Source organism: Puma concolor, chromosome E3 (assembly GCF_028749965.1).
Source record: "Puma concolor isolate L17-30 chromosome E3, mPumCon1.1.hap2, whole genome shotgun sequence".
Lineage (NCBI taxonomy): Eukaryota > Metazoa > Chordata > Mammalia > Carnivora > Felidae > Puma > Puma concolor.
Genome location: NC_141682.1, coordinates 8,184,015 through 8,203,636, shown reverse-complemented (window position 1 = coordinate 8,203,636; position 19,622 = coordinate 8,184,015). Strand labels below are relative to the sequence as shown.

Here is a 19,622-nt window from a genome sequence, read left to right as displayed (position 1 = left end):
ATGAGTTCGAGCCCCACATCAGGCTCTGTGATGACAGCTCAGAGCCTGGAGCCTGCTTTGGATTCTGTGTCTCCCTCTTTCTCTGCCCATTCCCTCCTCTCTCCCTCTCTCTCTCTCTGTCTCAAAAACAAACAAACATTTAAAAAAAGAGACATTTCCAGATAAACAAAAGCTGAGAGAGTTCATGACCACTGACTTGTCCTTCAAGAAATGTTTCAAGGAGTCCTCCAAGGTGAAATTAAAGTCAAGACACAGAAATGAGCAGAATGGGTAAAAACTCACGCTCCAACTGTGTCTACAAGAGACTCGCGATCCAAGAGACAAACGATCTCTACTGAGATCACTGTTGAAAGTGAATAGTGGTTCCAGAGGCTGGTGAGAAGGGGGTGGGGGGAGAAAACGGGAAATTGTTATTGAATGAGCATAGAATTTCAGTTTTACAAGATGAGAGGAGCTACACAGATGGGTGGTGGTGACGGTTGCCCAATAATGTGAATGTACTTAATACCACTGAACCATACAGTTAAAAATGGGTGAGATGGTAAATTTTATGTTATGCATATCTTACCACAGTTTTTAAAAATGAATGCTTACTATCAGTAAAAAAAGCCAGTAACAATAATAATTTCAAACATAAGGTAATGCAGGCTGCTTCCCAGGAAAGTGGATTCTTCCATGGAAGTCCCATTCAGTCAAGAAATGGCTTTCCCATGTGAATTCAGACCAGGAGGTGACGTCAGCTCCAGCACAAGGTGACACAGTTAGATGGTGCCTCTGTTCCGGTGACCTGAAGAGTGAAGGGGGTCCAGAAAGCTCGGAGGAGGTAGAGGTGGGTGTAGGAAAGGACTTGAGTCCAGGGGCAAATATTTGAAGGCAGAGATCAAAGTGCCATTCGCCACAATTGGGGGTTTCTCTACAAAGAAAAGAATATAAAATTCCATACAGTAATCCCTCAGGCCTTGGAGTCTTCGCCGAGGGGAACCCTGTGAATCCTTCTCTTTTTTTGAGACCCGAGACTTGCGGGGCAGGGACTGGGCCGGGGGATGGCTGGCAAGCTCACCTATGCCAGGCTCACTGGGAGCTGCTTGAAGGTGTGTGCCTGTCACATCTCACGGGCGAGCGCGTCACGACCCAGAGTCGCTGAAGGAATTGCAAACATGGGGCACTGTGGGTACTCACCAAGCAGGGCTGGCTAAGCACCAGACACGCACCTGGCCTCTTTGGGTCGCGCTGCATCTTTCTCTGGCCTCTGAGTGCGTGTGTGTGTGTGCGTGTGTGCATGTGTGCGTGTGTGCGGTCAAGTTGGGGAAGTGAGCAAAGGAATAAAAAGATAAATCAGCCAGAGGAGGGCGTGCCCAGGGCTGGACAGCAACCCAGCAGAGGAGGCTCGGGGTAAGGAGCCCACAGGGAGCTGAGCCCTTCTTGGGATCCTCCACTTCGATTTCTTTTTTTTTTTTTTAATTTTTTTTTCAACGTTTATTTATTTTTGGGAGAGACAGAGCATGAACGGGGGAGGGGCAGAGAGAGAGGGAGACACAGAATCGGAAACAGGGTCCAGGCTCTGAGCCATCAGCCCAGAGTCTGACGCGGGGCTCGAACTCCCGGACCGCGAGATCGTGACCTGGCTGAATTTGGACGCTTAACCGACTGCGCCACCCAGGCGCCCCTCCACTTGGATTTCTTAACATCTTTGACCAGTTGGCACAATACGAAAACGTTTGTTTTCGGAAAGGTATTCGTTGTTTTTCAGAAGAGTCTCCGCGGGATGGGATTTATGGTCAAGCACCAGTGTTGGGAACAAAGCACAATATGCCAGTCACTGTGCTGAGGACACAGAGGCGAACGGACCCTGCTGCAGGGGGTCACCGGGCTCCCGGGGAGATGGGTCCCAACCCAGCATCAGGCCCCTGATTCCTCCCCATCCACCCTTTCATTTTACCTCCCTCTGCTACCCGACTTGCTTCTACTCCAGCCAACGAGCTTCTTCGTCTCAGGCCTTCCTACCCTCAGGCCTTTGCCTGAGCTGTTTCCTACGCTAGTAACACCCCGTCCACCTCCCTTTCTCTTCCTCTCAGCCTAGGAAAACCCTTACGGCTCTGCTTCTTTCCCTCCTCCACCAGGAAGCCACGTGTGATCAGGAAGTGACCTCTCTCATTCCCGAAATGCAATGGTGCTTGCTACCGACATCTCTCCCGTGGCACTTAATAATCATTTAGTGGCAGGTATTAGTCATCTGAACGCCTCCCCGGGAGGGGAAGGTGACACCTGTGCATTCTGAGCTGGGGCAGTGGCCACTTTGCCTCCCGAGCTCGCGGAGCCCCACCTGACCAGGGGAAGGGACAGTCCCTCGAAAACTGCTGGAGGCAGTCCCCTTGCTGCCGTTGGAGAATGCCGCCTCCCCATGCTGGGCCCCAGCCTTCGTGAGAAACCTGGAAAGGAAGCAACACGGCAGCAACCGCCTCAGCCACTTGTGCCACCGTGCTACCCTGGGGCTGGGAGGCGCCACTGCGTCAGATTTAGCCTTTCTGGAGGCCGCGCATGTACAACCGAGACCCAGAGGGGGCTCCAGAAATGAAAATGGCCCCGGGCAGGGTTTGAGACAGACAAGAAGCCTTCTGGGGAGAAGAGGCAGAGGTGGGCAGACTGGGGCTGAGGCTAGTGAGGTTAGCCCCATCATTGGTGACACCTACCAAGTGACCCCTTTCCAGCACCAGCACCTCACCCCACAGGCCAGGTGACATTAAAGTGCAGTTCATGGGAAAACAGTGAGGGGCACTGGCCTCTCTCCAAGGTCCCACCATTGTCACAGGTACCTGGGGGAAGACACGAATCCGGGAAAGTAGAGGCTGGAACCACCCCCCAAAAGCCAATGTTTAGGGACAAAGTGTAAAAATAAGACCAAGGGCAGGTCACTCCCTCTCTCCCCGCGAGTGAGTCAGGCTTGCTGGAGAGGTTAGGTCAAAGTGCTCACCGTCCCCTGCACTGTGTCATAATCTGAATTGTGGTAGCAATTATCACGGATGGCGTCAGGTAGTAGGAGTCAGGTGCTGACCACAGTTGTCTCTGAAGTCATGATGAGTGGGGAAGGGGGCGCCGATTTGGATGATGGCAGGTGAAAAGCTGATACTCGGCTTTGAGACGAGTGGAACCAGTGATTAGTCAGGAGACACCAGGTGATGCTGAGATAAACAATCCTAAAGACCCAGTGGCTTACGCAGCAAAGGTTTCTTTCTCACTCATTCTCCTCGTCCACCCTAACATCTGTGCTCTTCACTCAGGGACCCAGGCTGACGGAGCAGCCCCTATCTGGGACACTGCAGTCTCACAGCAGTGCGAAATGACAGATGACAAAGCCATGGGCTGGCTCCTAAGGCTTCTTTGCAGACATGACCCTCATACCTTCCATGCACACTCTGTTGGCCAAAGCAAGTCACAAAGCGAGTTGCCCTGAGTTTGAAGGACAGGAATGTCTCCTCGGGGAGAGGCACCACGCTTCTGATGCCAAGCCTGCTATCAGTGGGGTGGGGAGATATAATCCACTCCAGGGAGGGAAAACAAATATACTGAACAATGACAACCTATCACAGCTGGGATCCTGGTGGTAGCTGTGGTTTATCGGCGACCCTGGCAGATAGGACCAAGTCCCCGGCTGGTCTTTGGGTGCTTCTCAGAGCTGTGTTAATGGAGATGATAGAATCTGAGGTGCCGATGGGCTCAACCCAGTAGTCAAGGTTATGGGAGAACTACCCATAGTGAAGGAGAGGAAACTCCTATAATGGAGAAACTGGACGCTGCAGCTATGTCAGAAAAGTGGGGGGAGGCCCCTCCCCCAGAACCGAGGAGATTTGGCAATGTGCTCACAGAAGCCCTGGAAGTGGGAAGGAGGTACCTTCAACACGGGGTCCTGTGTGAATATGTGGCATGGTGTGAGGAGCAGAGACGGTAACATCTGGTGTCATTTCTGGACACTTTGTAGAAGAGATTAAGACAAGGGCGCCGGGGGGTGGGGTGCTCAGTCGGTTAAGCATCCAACTCTTGGTTTTGGCTCAGATCATGATCTCGCAGTGTGTAGGTTCAAGCTCCGCGTCAGGCTCTGTGGAATTCTCTCTCTTCCCCATGGCTCTCTGCCCCTCCCCCAGTTGAGCTCACACTCTCTCTCTCTCTCAAAATAAGTAAATAAACTTTTAAAACAAGAAGAGGGGCCCCTGGGTGGCTCAGTCAGTTGAGCCTCCGACTTTAGCTCAGGTCATAATCTCACAGTTTGTGAGTTCAAGCCCCGCATCAGTAATGGTGGGAGATGGGAGAATATATATATATACACATACACACATATATATATATAAAAATGATTACCACACAAGTGTAGTTAACATCCATTGCTACATACACATCTTTTTCTTGTGATGAGAACTTCTGAGACCCACGCTCTTAGCAACTGTCAAATACGCAGTTCAGTATTGCTAACCATGTCACATGGTCCCATCCCCAGGACTTACTTTTTTTTTAATATTTCTATTTTTTTAACATCTATTTATTTTTGGGAGAGTGCAAGTGAGGAGTGGCAGAGAGAGGGGAACAGAGGATCTGAAGCGGGCTCTGCACTGACAGCCTGACAGCAGTGAGTCTGATGTGGGGCTCGAACTCACGAACCGCAAGATCATGACCTGAGCCAAAGTTGGACGCTCAACCAACTGAGTCACCCAGGTGCCCCAGGACTTCCTTATTTGTAACTGGAAGTTTGTACCTTTTGACCTTTACTCATTTCACCCTCCTTCCGCTCCACCCCCCACCTTTGGCAACCACCAGTTTGTTCTCTGCATTATGAGATCAGTTTTGTTTTGTTGGTTTTTTCAGATTCTACATATAAGTGAGATCATATGCTACCTGTCTTTCTCTGAGTTATGTTTCACTTAACATAATGGTCAGAAGGTTCATTCGTGTTGTTGCAAATGGCAGGATTTCCTTCCTATGGCTGAATAATGTGTGTGTGTGTGTGTGTGTGTGTGTGTGTGTGTGTGAGACATTTTCTTTATCCATTCATCCATCAATGGACACTTAGGTTGTTTTTATTTTTTTTTAATTTTTTTAATGTTTATTTATTTTTGAGAGAGACAGAGACAGAGCATGAGTGGAGGAGGGGCAGAGAAAGAGAGGGAGACACAGAATCAGAAGCACACTCCAGGCTCCGAGCTGTCAGCACAGAGCCCGATGCAGGGCTCGAACTCACAAGCCGTTAGATCATGACCTGAGCCAAAGTTGGACGCTTAACCGCCCAGGTGCCCCTTGTCTTTTTTTTTTTTTTTATGTATACTTTTAGCAACTTTTATTTTTTATTATTTTTTTTATTTGAGAGAGAGCACGAGCCAGGGAGAGGGGCAGAGAGAGAGAGACTTGAGCAGGATCAGTGCTCAGTGTGGAGCCTGATGCAGGGTTCAATCCCATGACCCTGGGATCATGACCTGAGCAAAAACCAGGAGTCAGAAGCTCAACCGACTGAGCCACCCAGGAGCCCATGTTGTTCCCATGTCTTGGTCATTGTGAGTAACATTGCAAGTAACGGGTGAAGGGAGGGGTGCAGATATCTTTTCAAGTTAGTGTTTTTGTTTCCTTTAATAAATACTCAGAAGTGGGATTGCTGGACTCTATGTTAGTTCTATTTTTCATTTTTTGAGGGACCTCCATCCTGTTTCCATAGCAACTCCACCAATTTAATTTACGCCCCCACCCACAGTGCACATGGGTTTCCTTTTCCCTGCATCCTCACCAGCACTTGTTATTTCCTGTGTTTTTGAGGACAGCTGTTCTAACAGGTGTGAGAGGAGATCTCATTGTGGTTTTGATTTGCATTTTCCTGACGAGTGATATTGAGCAGCTTTTCCTGTGCCTGGCGGTCATCTGTATGTCTGTGGTATGTCTATGACTCAGGATTGTCATGGGTAAAATGGTTTTCAAAATGGTTTTTGAAACTTCTGTTTCCAGGGGAAGTTTATTCCGTGTGTAACTTTTCCCATTAATCTCTCTCTCTGCGTGTCTCCCCCTCTCTCCTTCCTTGTTTGTTTTATGCATGCAGAGTGATTCCTAGAATAAAATCAAGTGCTCTGCTCACGCTACTCAGGAACCTAAGACCATAAAGTAACATTTCCAAGTACCAGCCAGTTCTGTTTTTAACTTTCTTATTGGTAATTTCACTTTATCACTCCTGCTTTAATATAGTTTCTATAAATTCATCCCAGGCTTTATGACTTAATATAAACACTCTGGCTTGAGAAAGGTAAGTCCAGGGAGGGAATGAGAGGGCAACAGCTTGCCAGTTTCCCGAAGATACTATGACTTCATATGCTATTGTTTCTGATTCCAAAGAGAACAAAGGTCCTAGTAAACTTAAGCATAGGCTTTATCCCCTTAAGAGAAAATGCTTATGTTAAGTTAGAGAAATGAATGGCACCATTTATAGAGTTTTTTTAAAAAAAAACCTCACAAAAAGTTTATGCAAACATTTCTCATATGATCATTGACTTCTGACAATGGTGTGCGAGGCAGTCCAGGTTAGGTTGAGGACTTTTCTGATGGTTCAACAAAGTGATTATCAAATCAGGGAAATTGAGTCTTACCTCTCGCTGACATTTATTTCTTCCCTCTTGTCTAGTTTTCTTCCAGAGCCTGGTGTCTCAGAAAGTTCTGTTAACACACGCCTACCCCCCAGTCAGTCCAGGAACAGCCACTGCTTTCCTATAAATACTGGGGGTGCCATGAGTATCAACAGAATACTGAACAGTAAACAGTCACTTAAAATACGATTGAAGCTTTGAACCAAACTGATGAACCATTTGCTGAGTAGCAAAGGCTATAAGCAGCCACTCAGTTTTTACTTCCTGTTACTTACAATCTTGTTGTTTCCAAAGTCTGCTTTGGTTTGGGTTGGTTTGTTTTCGGGTTGGAAAAGTTACTTCTGTAAAGCACACATTTTCTCCTAGCTTTGTTTGTTCATTTAAGAATTTATGGGGGCTCCCGGCTGGGTCAGTTGGTAGAGCATGCGACCCTTGAGCTCAGGGTCCTGGGTTCGAGCCCCACATCGGGTGTAGACCTTACTTTTTAAAAAAGAAGTTGAGGGGCGCCTGGGTGGCGCAGTCGGTTAAGCGTCCGACTTCAGCCAGGTCACGATCTCACGGTCCGTGAGTTCGAGCCCCGCGTCAGGCTCTGGGCTGATGGCTCGGAGCCTGGAGCCTGTTTCCGATTCTGTGTCTCCCTCTCTCTCTGCCCCTCCCCCGTTCATGCTCTGTCTCTGTCTGTCCCATAAATAAATAAAAACGTTGAAAAAAAAATTTTTTTGATAAATAAATAAATAAAAAAGAAGTTGAGGGGCACCTAGGTGTGTTAAGCGTCCAACTTTGGCTCAGGTCATGGCCTCGCAGTTCGTGAGCTGGAGCCCCACATCGGGCTCTGTGCTGACAGCTCAGAGCCTGGAGCCTGCTTTGGATTCTTTGTCTCTCTCTCTCTCTCTGCCCCTCCCGTTTGTGCTCTGTTCTCTCCCTCTTTCTCTCTTTCCCCCCCTCCTCTCTCTCTCACTCAAAAATAAACATTAAAGGGGTACCTGGGTGGCTCAGTTGGTTAAGCGCCTGACTCTTGGTTTTGGCTCAGGTCATGATCTCACAGTTTCACGGATTCAAGCCCCACATCGGGCTCTGCACTGATGGAGCAGAGCCTGCTTGGGATTCTCTCTCTCCCTCACTCTCTGCCCCATCCCCACTTGCTGGGGCCTCTCACCCAGACCCGAGTGAGGCCTGAGAGGGAGGGAGAGAAATGGAGGGTGAGGGAGGAGGGACAGAAGGGAGGTGGTCTCTGGAGAGTGGGAGGCAGGGAGGAAGTGTCCAGGAAGCACAGGAGACTTGTGCAGAGACCTGCCCCACGCTTTTTCTTGTCTTGGACGCCGGGAGTTAATTACCTGGAAGTCACAGAAAAGACGAGTGACTCCAAAGCAAGCCAACCCTATCACAGGACAGAGTTCTCAATCTGAATCCAGGGCCTCCACTTATCAGCTGAGGACGTAAGCAAAAATGTAACCTCCGTGTGCATCAGTTTCGATTTCCCGACTGTTCCATTCCAAGGATAAAGAACAGGTACACCCGGCCACTGCAAACGTCATCGGCCAGAATTAAACGTTTAGCAAAGCATCGGGGCCAGCGGCTGCTAAACTACAAGCCCCCAGTAAACACTCATGTGGACATAACGCTGGGTCTGGGCCACTCACCGACCCCACTCTGGTGTCCCCAGTATTGTGGATATTCACCCCGGGGCTCCAGCTGTCCACAGGACCGCTGGCCATACAGCCGACCTTGCAGCCAGCCTGCACTGTCCCCAGACAAGATGAGGGATCCCAGAAAGCCCCCCCCCCAACTTGTGTGTCTGATGCTTCCTGTCGCTGGAACCACAGCCAGGTTCATCCAAGGAACCTCTGCCCTGGGATGGTTCTCACTGGCTGGCTGATATCTGCAGGGCAGCCGGGAGCAGCTGGGAATGTTTTCAGGAGCCCCCTGGGTGCCAAATGCAGACAGTACCCAGTGCGACCTCACCAGCTGTTTCCCAGAAGTCATCCAACATGCCTTGCTAACATTTAAACCAAAACCAGCATCCGTGATGGCTGGTGCCTGTGTGGAACCAGGATCTGAGCAGGGAGCGGATCAGGACACCAGAGACCCCGTCAGGTGGATGCTGAGCTCCTTTGAGGATCCTGAGTTGCTCTGAGGTTCTGACACCAGGGCAGATAAATGGTAAACGTGGGGCTAAATGCACTCTCGGTGAAATAACACATTTGACTCCTTTGGGAACCATTACAGCTCACGAGCAGAGAGATCAACCCCGAGAAGCGGACTGATGTCTGTAATTACCCAATCCGGCGGCACAAGGATATGCCACCCCCACTCCACCCTCCCCCCAGCCAGAAAGGGGGTGAGAATAAGCCAAAGGATGTTTGGTTAACTGCATAGAGGAATACTAAAAAGCGGTTAAATATTTCACAGAGCTGTGACAATAAAACGAGTCTATCCAGAGACAGGCTCTACGTTGTGTGAAATGCTCAAAACTGGCAAAAGAGGAAAAAGGTACAAATAAGGTGGATGGGCGATTCTGAGCAGGAATCATGTGAACTCGTGTAACTTGGATCAAGTATGCATTTTAGGCCAGTTTTCAGAAGGGGTCACATGATGGGGTGGAGCGAGGGGAGGAAAGTATCTTGCGAGGCTCATGCCCCCACTCTTCAGGTCAAGGACCCCGCTGAATGGGGATGGGGCAGTGGCCTCATCTGGCGCCCCCCAGCCTTAAGAGGGGGCAGCCCCTGAGGACATCCGGGACCAACAACCCCGGCCTTGCTCTGCAGGCGGGGAGGGTGGGAGGACCCGGGTCTGGGCGCTGCGTCGCCAGAGCCGGGCCGCCGCCTGTCTGGGACCCCTTTGCCGCTCCCCCCCCCCTCCCGCGCGCTCTCGCCTTGGCCGCCCCTTCTCTGGAAGCTCGCGACGAAGACGCTCAACGCCACCAGCAGCAGCAGCAGCAGCAGCAGCAGCAGCAGCAGCAGCAGCAGGGCCTCAGCCTCCCGACCAGCGCCCTCCAGCGGATGGCGTGGGAAACAGTCGTTTCCGTGGGAAAGCAGCTGGAGCAGGGGGTCACGGCCCACAAAATCAGAGTGCGGTGGGAAGATGTGCGGTGGAATGACAGAAGATGTTGGGGGTCATGCCAGAGTTGAGCCCTTTTTTGTTTTCCTTTTTTAAAATTTTTATTTAAATCCAAGTTAATTAATACATAGTGTAATAATGCTTTCAGGAGTAGAATTTAGTGATTTATCACTTGCGTATAACAACACACAGTGTTCATCCCGACAAGTGCCTTCCTTAATACTCATCACCCATTTAGCCCATGCCCCCCCCACCTCCCCTCCAGCAACCCTCAGTTCCTTCTCTGTATTTCAGAGTCTCTTAATGGTTTGCCCCCTCTCTGTTTTACCTTATTTTTCCTTCCCTACCCCTATGTTCCTCTTGTGTTTCTTAAATTCCACGAGTGAAATCATATGCTATCTTTCTCTGACTTATTTCGCTTAGCATAATACATTCTAGTTCCATCCACGTTGTTGCAAATTGCATTTTAGAAGTGTGTTTCAGGGATGCCTGGGTGGCTCAGTCGGTTAAGCGTCGACTTCGGCTCAGGTCACTACCTCGTGGTTTGTGGGTTCGAGCCCCGAGTCGGGCTCTTGGCCGTCAGCAGAGTCTACTTCCAATCCTCTGTCCGCCTCCCTCTCTGCCCCTCCCCCTCTCACAAATAAATAAACATTTTTTAAAAAGTAGAAGTGTGGGGGCGCCTGGGTGGCGCAGTCGGTTAAGCGTCCGACTTCAGCCAGGTCACGATCTCGCGGTCCGGGAGTTCGAGCCCCGCGTCAGGCTCTGGGCTGACGGCTCAGAGCCTGGAGCCTGTTTCCGATTCTGTGTCTCCCTCTCTCTCTGCCCCTCGCCCGTTCATGCTCTGTCTCTCTCTGTCCCAAAAATAAATAAACGTTGAAAAAAAAAATTTAAAAAAAAAAAAGATAAAAAGTAGAAGTGTGTTTCAGTCCTACACTAAAGGAGGCAAAGGCAGGTATCGTGGGGTTTGGCAGAGGATGGCTATCCCCCAGTGCCCGCTCCCTTTCCTCCCTTAGTATTAGAACCGACAAGTTTTAGGTGAATACGTAGAACAAAAACTACATCTCTGACCATCTGGCGTAGCCAGTTATGACCTTAGCATTAAGTTCTGGCCAATGCACGATAAACCAAAGTGCAGTGTGTGTGACTGGTGGTCGATGCAAGGCTGATTCCTGGATGAACAGATTCTTCCATGGGAGAATCAAGGACACCCTTGTGGTGACAGCTGTGGAGGGTGGGGTCAGAGAGGATGCGGGGGAGGTTACTATGTCGAACCATATAGGGAAAGGTGTCGTGGCTGGATAGGTGAGGTCCCTGTGTTAAAGGTTAGGGAGAAGCTCAAGGTAAAAGAGGAACGTTCCTGAAATTTCTATCCATTTTTAAGAACAGGCTCAAATCTGTGACCGTCTCCCTTTGTGGCCAAGGGCGTCCCTGTTAGCCCATGTACCTGTTGACTGTCCAGCAGCACCTTCTTCGGACCCACACAGGCTGCTGGTCCTCAAAAGGTCAGTTTGGACTGACTGCGGGGACACCTGGTCCAGAATGCTCCTCATGTGAGCCTCAGACCACCCTCACGGGACTGTCCTAACGACTGACTAAAACCGCACACGTTAAGGACGCCACCCAACCCCAGATGGATCAGTCCCTCTGGTGGTCCTCGTGATTCCGATGGACACTCAAGTCCAATCCACCATTTTACACATGGGGAGACTGAGGCCCAGACGAGGAGTGGGACTTCCCGGAAGTCTCCCTGACAGCAGAGCACTGGGCGAGAACCCAGGAATCAAGACCTGCAGGCCAAGGTTGACTCCACTGCCATGTGGATCCTCTATCCTGGCTCTCTCAGGTGGCTCCTTGCTAATTTAAAGACTGTCTGAGATGGGACACAATCTGCACGGCCTCCTCCATCCTCGCAATCCTGGGACAAACCTCAGGCTGAGGACACACCTGTGGCCCCTCAGAACATCTCTCAGATCCTCTTGCGGCCATAGAACCCTAGCCGCACGGACTATGCAGGCCCAGGAACTGCATGCACTAGGACTCCATGCAGACTCGCAGATTCCTCTGATTAGACATTCTCTCCTTCTTTAATGTTTATTTGTTATTTATTTTGAGAGACAGAGAGGGAGAGAGCGAGCGAGCACGAGCAGGGGAGGAACAGGGAGAGAGGGGGAGAGAGACTCCCAAGCAGGCTCCACGCTGCCAGCTCAGAGCCCATCGCGAGGCTCGACCCCACGAACCGTGCCTTGTCCTTTAACCTTCCGAGTCACGTAAGGTATCACTAGCTCACAACTAACGTGGTCCCTGACCTCCTCAGGGCCTCATGATTTGAAAAGTCAGGTGAGACGCCTGCGCTCAGAAACCTGCCTCGGAGTTCTGCCCCTTACCCAAACCCACAGCCCTATGCCTGCTCTTTAGGGAGTGGAACTGGGGACGTGGTTTGGAACCATGGGGAGCTCTCCACCAGTGGGGCCAGGACGTTGAAAGCCGGATGTAGGGAACCTCGGTGTCCACGCGGGGTATTTGGGGTGCGTAAAGAGCGAAGGGCGGAAAGTGAAAACGGTGGGAACAGGCCGTGGTGAGGTTAATCGCCGCACCCCGCGCCCCATCCCGGTCTCCGAGGCCCGAAGAGGCTCCTTTTGGCGCCACCTGGCGGCCGTCGTGCGAGAGCGGAGAGGGGACCCAGCGCGGGTCGCGGGCCTGGGGCGGTCGCTTCCCGCGGGACTGGCAGGCGCCGGGGGAGGGAGGCAGGAGGGGGCATCCAGCTTGCAGAGCCAGGACTGCGCGGCCCGGGGCAGGGAACGTCTCTGGATTCGGGGGGGGGGACCCCACCCCCACCCCCACCCCCACCCCGGAGACCCGGGGACGCCGACCCCTAGCTGCAGCGGACCGGCGGCCGCGGGCCGGGACGCTGCGGGGCGCTGGGCGCCCGAGTCAACGTGCGCGCGCCCGCACGCCCCGCGCAGCACCCCGCACCGCCGCGCGCACGCACGCCCCGACGCTCGCCCGCGCCGGCCGGTCTCCCACGCAGTGGGCGGTGGGCGCCTGAGCCCAACGCTCCGGGAGTGGAAGGCCTCTCCGCGCGGCGCTCTCCTGCGGGCACACCGCGGCGCGCCTTTGCCACCCTCACCTCGGGCGTGGGGACGCCGCCGCGGCCGCACTGTTCCCATGGGTGACCCTCTGGAGGGTGGGTCGTGGGGGTCCTGGCGGCTCAGGCCCTACCGATCAGGCTGGGGGCTCCGGGTCCAGGCCGCTCCCACCTGCTGGCCGCGGCGGCCAATGAGAGCCTGGTCTGGTGATGTCATGCCCCGACCGGACCCTGGTGACGAAAGTCCCAGGTCACCCGTCAGGGAACCAGTGCAAACCCACCCGCGGGGGTTCCGGAAGTTTCCACTGCGGCAGCGGAGTGCGGCCTCGCCCCGCAGCCTTGCGCGTGCCACCACGTTTGGCCTTCTGGGGTGTCCCCGAGTCACCCCTCCCTCCCCGCCCCCCGAGGGTCTTCTTCCGTGGGCCCCCCCTTCATTTCCACTCGTGATCTCATGGTCTCATCTTCATTCCCACAGGTGTGCCCTCATCCCCCAGGAGTGTCGCACGTCACCTTTTCTCCCCTAAGGGGGTCCTCAGCCACACTTTCAACGTGCCAGTCCTCCCATGCCACCCCCACCTCCCGTGTCGTGGCCAAGGATGTTCACTTATTCAGCCCCAGCCCCGACTGAGGTTGTCAGTGTGTCCGAGCGTGTGTCCGTCCGTCTGTGAATGTCGGTCTCTGTCTGGAGCTGTCACTGCATGCGAGTGTCCGTCTGCGTGTGTCTCCGCAGCTTCTGTCCGTCTGACACTGTGCGTGTCTGCTCCGCCGCGGCGGGTCTTTCGGTCGTGTCACCGTGTGTCTGTCCGTCTGTCGGCGTCTGTCACTGGAACCCGTCTGGGCCCCGGGGTCTCCGGGTCTCGGCTCCGAGGGAGGGAGAGGGAGGGCAGGTGGCAGCCCGCGGAGGCGGGGAGGGGCGGGGGCGGAGACAGTGGGCGGGGGCGGGGGCGGGCGGGGGCGCCGTGCGGCCCGGAGGGGGTGTGTGCGGGGGGCCGGAGGCGGCGGCTGTCAGAGTCGGCTCAGCCTGCGCCGGGGAACATCGGCCGCCTCCAGCTCCCGGCGCGGCCCGGCCCGGCCCGGCTCGGCCGCCTCAGGTGAGTCTCCCGCCTCGGCCGGGACCCTCCCCCGGCCCGCGGCCCATTCCGCGTCCGGGGAAAATGTGCGCTCTCGGAGGGATCCAGGCCCCCAAACGGGACGCCCCCCGCGCCCCCGGGCCTGCCCAGCGACGCCCCCCGCCGCCCCACACTCATCCTTAACTCTTGCCTCTCCGCCGAATACTTACGGTCGCCCGCGCGGGAGCCTGCACCCCGCGGGGCCGGCCGCCGCCTCTGCTCTGGAATTCCTGTGGGGACCCCCGAGCGTCCCTTCCCCCGCCCGCCCAAGTCTGAGACCACTGGCCGACGCCCCCTGCTTGGGGCGGAACCCGAGCTGCGCAGGTTCCTGGCGCCGGGCTGGCTGCCCCCCCCTCCAGATCCCGCAACCGCAGCGCCCCTGCGCAGCGCCCAGCCGAAGCCCCCTTCCAGGCCCAGGCGTCCCCCTCCCACGGGGACTCCGTCTCTATTTTGGGGAAAGGGGAGGCTCAGCGGAAGCCCCGAGTTATAATTAGCCTCACTCGGGTTTCCTAGTTAATCTCCAGCACCACCACCACCACCCCCCAGCCGCAGGGCGGCGGGTGTTGGCTGGGTGAGAGGTGACCGCCGGGAGAGGGGGGGAGTTCCGACCCGGGGAATTTTGATCCCTTGGCTGGAGATGCCGGAACCGCAGCAGCTGCTGCCCCAAAATAGCCCCCTCGCCCCTGCAGCCGGGGATCTCCGGAGCTCCGAGAAGACAGGCGTCCGGGTTCGCCCTTCAGACCCCTCCGCAAGGCCCGCGAGCCTCCAGACCCCCGCCCCAAGTTCCCGGCTCCCGGACTCGGGGCGGGGAGCGCCGTCCTTTTCTCGGTCTCTACTGCCCCCCACTGGCGGCAGCGTGCCCCTCCGCATCGGATGGATGGGGGACTCGAGTCCTGGGGGGGACGGGGCTGACGAGCCTGTTCCCTGAGGCTGGGCGAGGCGAGTGCGCAGCTGACCGGCACCCACGGGTACCCCGTGCCGGACAGTGGATGAGGAAGGGCAGGGTGGGGCAGGGTGTGGAGTAAGCGGGATTTGGGGTGCCCCGGGACCTGCAGCTCCCACACCCTTGAATGCCCAACCCACCCCCCAGGGTCCCCGACCCTGGCCAACGCCAGAGAGCCTGCGCCTTCACGCCACCGCAAGCTTCCCCATCAGCGCCTCCCGTCAGTGAGGGCCCCGCCCCTGTCGGGTGGCCTGTGTGTGGACTGCGATCTCTGGTGTGGGTGCCCACACTGCTCACGCCGGGCCCAACGCAGTCCACCCCGTTGGGGGAAGGAGGTGAGGGTGGTGGGCCCTCTGTGGGGCAGCTTCGGGAAGGTATTGCCCCCATCTCTGGCCTCATCTGGGTTCCCTGCGTTCATCTGTCTGGGTGTTGTGTCTGTGTGCCTGTCTCTGTTCCCTCTTGCTTCTCCCTGTCTGTGTCCTTGTCTCTGCCTGTCTCTCTCCATTTCTCTCCCAACCTGCCCCACCTCCTCTGCAGCTCAGTGATAACCCCTGGGCAAGAGTGTTACCTAATCTCCTTGCTCCTGGCAGCCTCCGGCCTTCACCCTCTGCCTTTCTTTCTCCCAGCAGAGCCTGCCTGCCCTGGCAGCCATGAGGCCCCCCTGGTGTCCCCTGTACACGCCCTCCCTGGCTGCCCCAATCCTTCTCCTCCTCCTCTTCCTCCTGGGAGGAGGGGCAGAGGCTGAGGACCCAGAGCTGCTGGTGACGGTCCGTGGGGGCCAGCTGCGGGGCATCCGCCTAATGGCCCCTGGAGGCCCTGTCTCTGCTTTTCTGGGCATCCCCTTCGCAGAGCCACCTGTGGGCCCCCGTCGCTTTCTGCCACCGGAGCCCAAGCGGCCCTGGCCAGGGGTGCTGGACGCCACAGCTTTCCAAAGTGTCTGCTACCAATATGTGGACACCTTGTACCCTGGCTTCGAGGGCACCGAGATGTGGAACCCCAACCGCGAGCTGAGTGAGGACTGTCTCTACCTCAACGTATGGACACCATACCCCCGGCCTGCGTCCCCCACCCCTGTCCTCGTCTGGATCTACGGGGGTGGCTTCTACAGTGGGGCCTCCTCCCTGGACGTGTATGATGGCCGCTTCCTGGCCCAGGCTGAGGGGACCGTGCTGGTGTCCATGAACTACCGGGTAGGAGCCTTTGGCTTCTTGGCCCTACCAGGGAGCCGGGAGGCCCCAGGCAACGTGGGTCTACTGGACCAGAGGCTGGCACTGCAGTGGGTACAGGACAACGTGGCAACCTTCGGAGGAGACCCAATGTCAGTGACTCTGTTTGGGGAAAGCGCCGGTGCCGCCTCAGTGGGCATGCACCTGCTGTCGCCTCCCAGCCGGGGCCTGTTCCACAGGGCTGTGCTGCAGAGCGGTGCACCCAATGGCCCCTGGGCCACAGTGGGTGTGGGAGAGGCCCGTCGCAGGGCCACACTGCTGGCACGCCTCGTAGGCTGTCCCCCAGGCGGTGCCGGTGGCAATGACACAGAGCTGGTCGCCTGCCTGAGGACACGGCCAGCTCAGGATCTGGTGGACCACGAGTGGCACGTGCTGCCTCAGGAAAGTGTCTTCCGCTTCTCCTTCGTGCCCGTGGTGGATGGAGACTTCCTCAGTGACACACCCGAGGCCCTCATCAATGCTGGAGACTTCCACGGCCTGCAGGTGACTAGTGGCTGGACGGGGTGGAGCTGACTCCTCTAGGCCTGTTCTCCCATACCCCACACCCCCAGGGACCCAGGCATGAAGGCACCTCAAGACCCAACTCCCAAAGGCCTGGGCTTCTGGCCCCTGGCCAAACCCTCCTCCCTGAGACCTCAGATCCCAGGGTGGTCAGTGGGACAGAGAGAAAAGGAAACGTGGGTACATTTTCTCTTTCTCTCTGTCCCTTCCCCAACCTTATAGTCTCTTCCTCCGTGGTTCTGGGTCTATAACTATTGCTCTCTTTGGCTCTTTGTCCATCTGTTTCTGTCTGCCTGTCTGTCTGTGCCCCCCCCACCCCGCCCCCTTCCTCCATCCTGTCCCCCCAGGTGCTGGTGGGTGTGGTGAAGGATGAGGGCTCCTATTTTCTGGTTTACGGGGCCCCAGGCTTCAGCAAAGACAACGAATCTCTCATCAGCCGGGCCCAGTTCCTGGCCGGGGTGCGGGTCGGGGTCCCCCAGGCGAGTGACCTAGCTGCCGAGGCTGTGGTCCTGCATTACACAGACTGGCTGAACCCTGAGGACCCCGCACGCCTGAGAGAGGCCATGAGTGATGTGGTGGGCGATCACAACGTCGTGTGCCCCGTGGCCCAGCTGGCTGGGCGACTGGCTGCCCAAGGTGCTCGGGTCTATGCCTACATCTTTGAACACCGTGCGTCTACGCTCTCCTGGCCCCTCTGGATGGGGGTGCCCCATGGCTATGAGATCGAGTTCATCTTTGGGCTCCCTCTGGAACCCTCGCTAAACTATACCGCCGAGGAGAGAACCTTTGCTCAGCGACTGATGAGATACTGGGCCAACTTCGCCCGCACAGGGTCAGTAGTACTGAGGGGAGGAGGGCCTCCGGGAGCCAGAGAAGCAAGAGCAGGGGACATGGGGAGAGGCAGACAAGCAGAGACAGGGCCAGAGAGGGGGGGAAAGTTCACAAAAAAAAGGAGACTGGAGAGGACAGCAGGGAGGCAGCTCCTGAAGAGACAAGGACAGAGGGGGAGGGAAGCAAAGAAAAGAGAGACAAGGAGACAAAGGAGTTACCATAGTACTGAGGAGCTTGAACTGTACAGAACTGGATTCAATCGGCCCAGTGGTGATTGTGGCAGCTGTGTGGCATGCACATATGCATGGATACTCACACACCAGTTTACCTGTCCCAAAAAGGGGACCGGAAATCGGACAGCACATGGGTGTTGGCAAAAGCAAACAAGATGTTTGTAAGAAAGAGGACTGGGCCTGGTTACATGGTAAGGGCTCAGTTTTTTAAGTGGAGAAACAAAGACAAAGATGGAGGGGTAAAACAAGGAAAGGCAGAAAGAGGGAGGGCAGAGGAAAGGGTTGGCTCCAGATGATGGGGGATTCGGGAGACCAGAAGGAGGGCCGAAGGCGGTGGGAAGGAGGGGATGGGCTCTCCACGGAGCAAAAAAGGGCACGGCGGGGGGGGGGGGGGGGGGGGGGGGGGGGGGAGGTCAGGAAGCAGCCGGCCTCCTCCTGCTCTGGGTCTCCAGGCCACAGTCCCAAGGGCAGGGGAGGGGGAGGCAGGCTTGCCCCAGGCTGAGCCTGCCCTTTCCTTCCGAAGGGACCCCAATGACCCCCGAGACCCCAAAGTCCCGCAGTGGCCACCATACACGGCGGGCGCGCAGCAGTATGTGAGCCTGGACCTGCGGCCGCTGGAGGTTCGGCGAGGGCTGCGCGCCCAGGCCTGCGCTTTCTGGAACCGCTTCCTACCCAAATTGCTCAGCGCAACCGGTAGGCAGGGGCCAGCGGGCAGGGGCTGGCGGGAGAGGGCAGAAAGGGGGAGTGAAGAGAGAGAGGGGAGTGGGAGCGGGCCGGGTGTAACCCCTCTCTTCTCCCCCCCCCAGCCTCGAAGGCTCCCAGCACCTGCTCAGGCCCCGCCCACGGGGAGGCTGCCCCGAGGCCCAGGCCCGGCCTTTCCCTGCCCCTCCTTCTCCTCCTCTTCCTCCTCCTCTCCCGACTCCTGCGGCTGTGACCAAGGCCACTTACCCCTCCGGCCTCAGGGGGCCCCTCCTCTAATGAGTGGTCGGACAGTGGGGAAGGGCCCCACTCAGGGATCTCCGACCCAGCGCACCCTCCTTCCTCAAACAGAGAGACTCAAACTGGCCAGTGCTGCGAGGGGGTGGTGACTTACGACCCGTCTCAGGGACCCACACGACTTTGTTGTTTAAGTGGAATTATTTGGAGCCTGAGCCGGGGGGGGGGGGGGGGGGGGGGGGCGGAGAGGGAGGGCCAGGAGCTAGATAGCACCCCCTTGAGGGGCTATAACGGTCAACCATTTCTGTCTCTTCTCTTTTCCCCACCGACCCACGGATCCTCCCTCTTCTGATCCTTTCTGCCCCCCTATCTTCCGGTCATTTTCTCCTCCCTCCGCCTTCCTTCCCGCCATCCTTCTCTGGCTCCGCCTCCACCTTCATCCTTCCTCTGGTCTTCGTCTTTCGCGTATTCTTCTGGTCTTCTTTCCACCGTCCTACGTGCCATCCTGCGTTCTCCTTGTATCCTCCTGCACTCACGCCCCCCACCTTGTACGTTCCCCGACCTTCCCCTTGTCCTCCTCCAACCCATTTGCCGGGCGCCCTGGCCGCAGACACGCTGGACGAGGCGGAGCGCCAGTGGAAGGCAGAGTTCCACCGCTGGAGCTCCTACATGGTGCACTGGAAGAACCAGTTTGACCATTACAGCAAGCAGGATCGCTGCTCAGACCTGTGACCCAGACTGGACCCCCACGTCTCCCCGCCCTGCCCGCCCCGCCCGGCCCCCTAGCTGTATATACTATTTATTTAAGGGCTGGGATATAACACAGAGAAGCCCACCTCCCCGACTTTCCCTGGAGGCTCCCCGTCCTCTGCATGTTTCGGGCCGAGCCCCCCTCCACCCCCCCCCCCCCCCCGCGGTGCCTTGGCCCCTCTGGGCTGCCAATAAACTGTTACAGCCACAGGAGTGTGCGCGACTAGGGAGCGGGGAGAGGGCCTCAAACACCAGGACTGAGTAGACGGAGGGGCGGGTGCAGAGCTAGGTGAACTTGCGGATCTCTGTAGTGGGGCGGAGCGCGCCCGCCCCGCCCCGCCCT

At 56.3% G+C, this 19,622-nt stretch overlaps 1 protein-coding gene and 1 long non-coding RNA gene across 6 annotated transcripts; one reads left to right on the top strand and one right to left on the bottom strand.

Annotated features, from left to right (window-relative positions):
- Positions 1-571: 571 nt before the first annotated feature.
- LOC147572934 (uncharacterized) lies at positions 572-13,106 on the bottom strand. The gene is made up of 3 exons (XR_015245441.1): positions 12,793-13,106; positions 1,061-1,140; positions 572-913 (listed from the first exon to the last, which is right to left on the bottom strand). It is a non-coding gene; the product is annotated as an uncharacterized LOC147572934 (long non-coding RNA).
- ACHE (acetylcholinesterase (Yt blood group)) lies at positions 12,690-19,489 on the top strand. 5 transcript variants are annotated; one of them, XM_086692039.1, is made up of 6 exons: positions 12,690-12,849; positions 13,226-13,379; positions 15,432-16,511; positions 16,877-17,361; positions 18,117-18,286; positions 18,400-18,723. In XM_086692039.1, exons 2-6 carry the CDS (start codon positions 13,314-13,316, stop codon positions 18,525-18,527), a joined length of 1,929 nt encoding a protein of 642 aa, XP_086548165.1. In that variant the 5' UTR covers positions 12,690-12,849; positions 13,226-13,313; the 3' UTR covers positions 18,528-18,723. The 5 variants fall into 5 exon arrangements, with proteins under 5 accessions (XP_086548165.1, XP_086548166.1, XP_086548167.1 ...); XM_086692040.1 differs by lacking the exon at positions 18,400-18,723 and adding an exon at positions 19,140-19,489 and having other exon boundaries at positions 12,692-12,849; XM_086692041.1 differs by lacking the exons at positions 12,690-12,849; positions 13,226-13,379 and adding an exon at positions 13,722-13,841 and having other exon boundaries at positions 18,400-18,722.
- Positions 19,490-19,622: the final 133 nt, after the last annotated feature.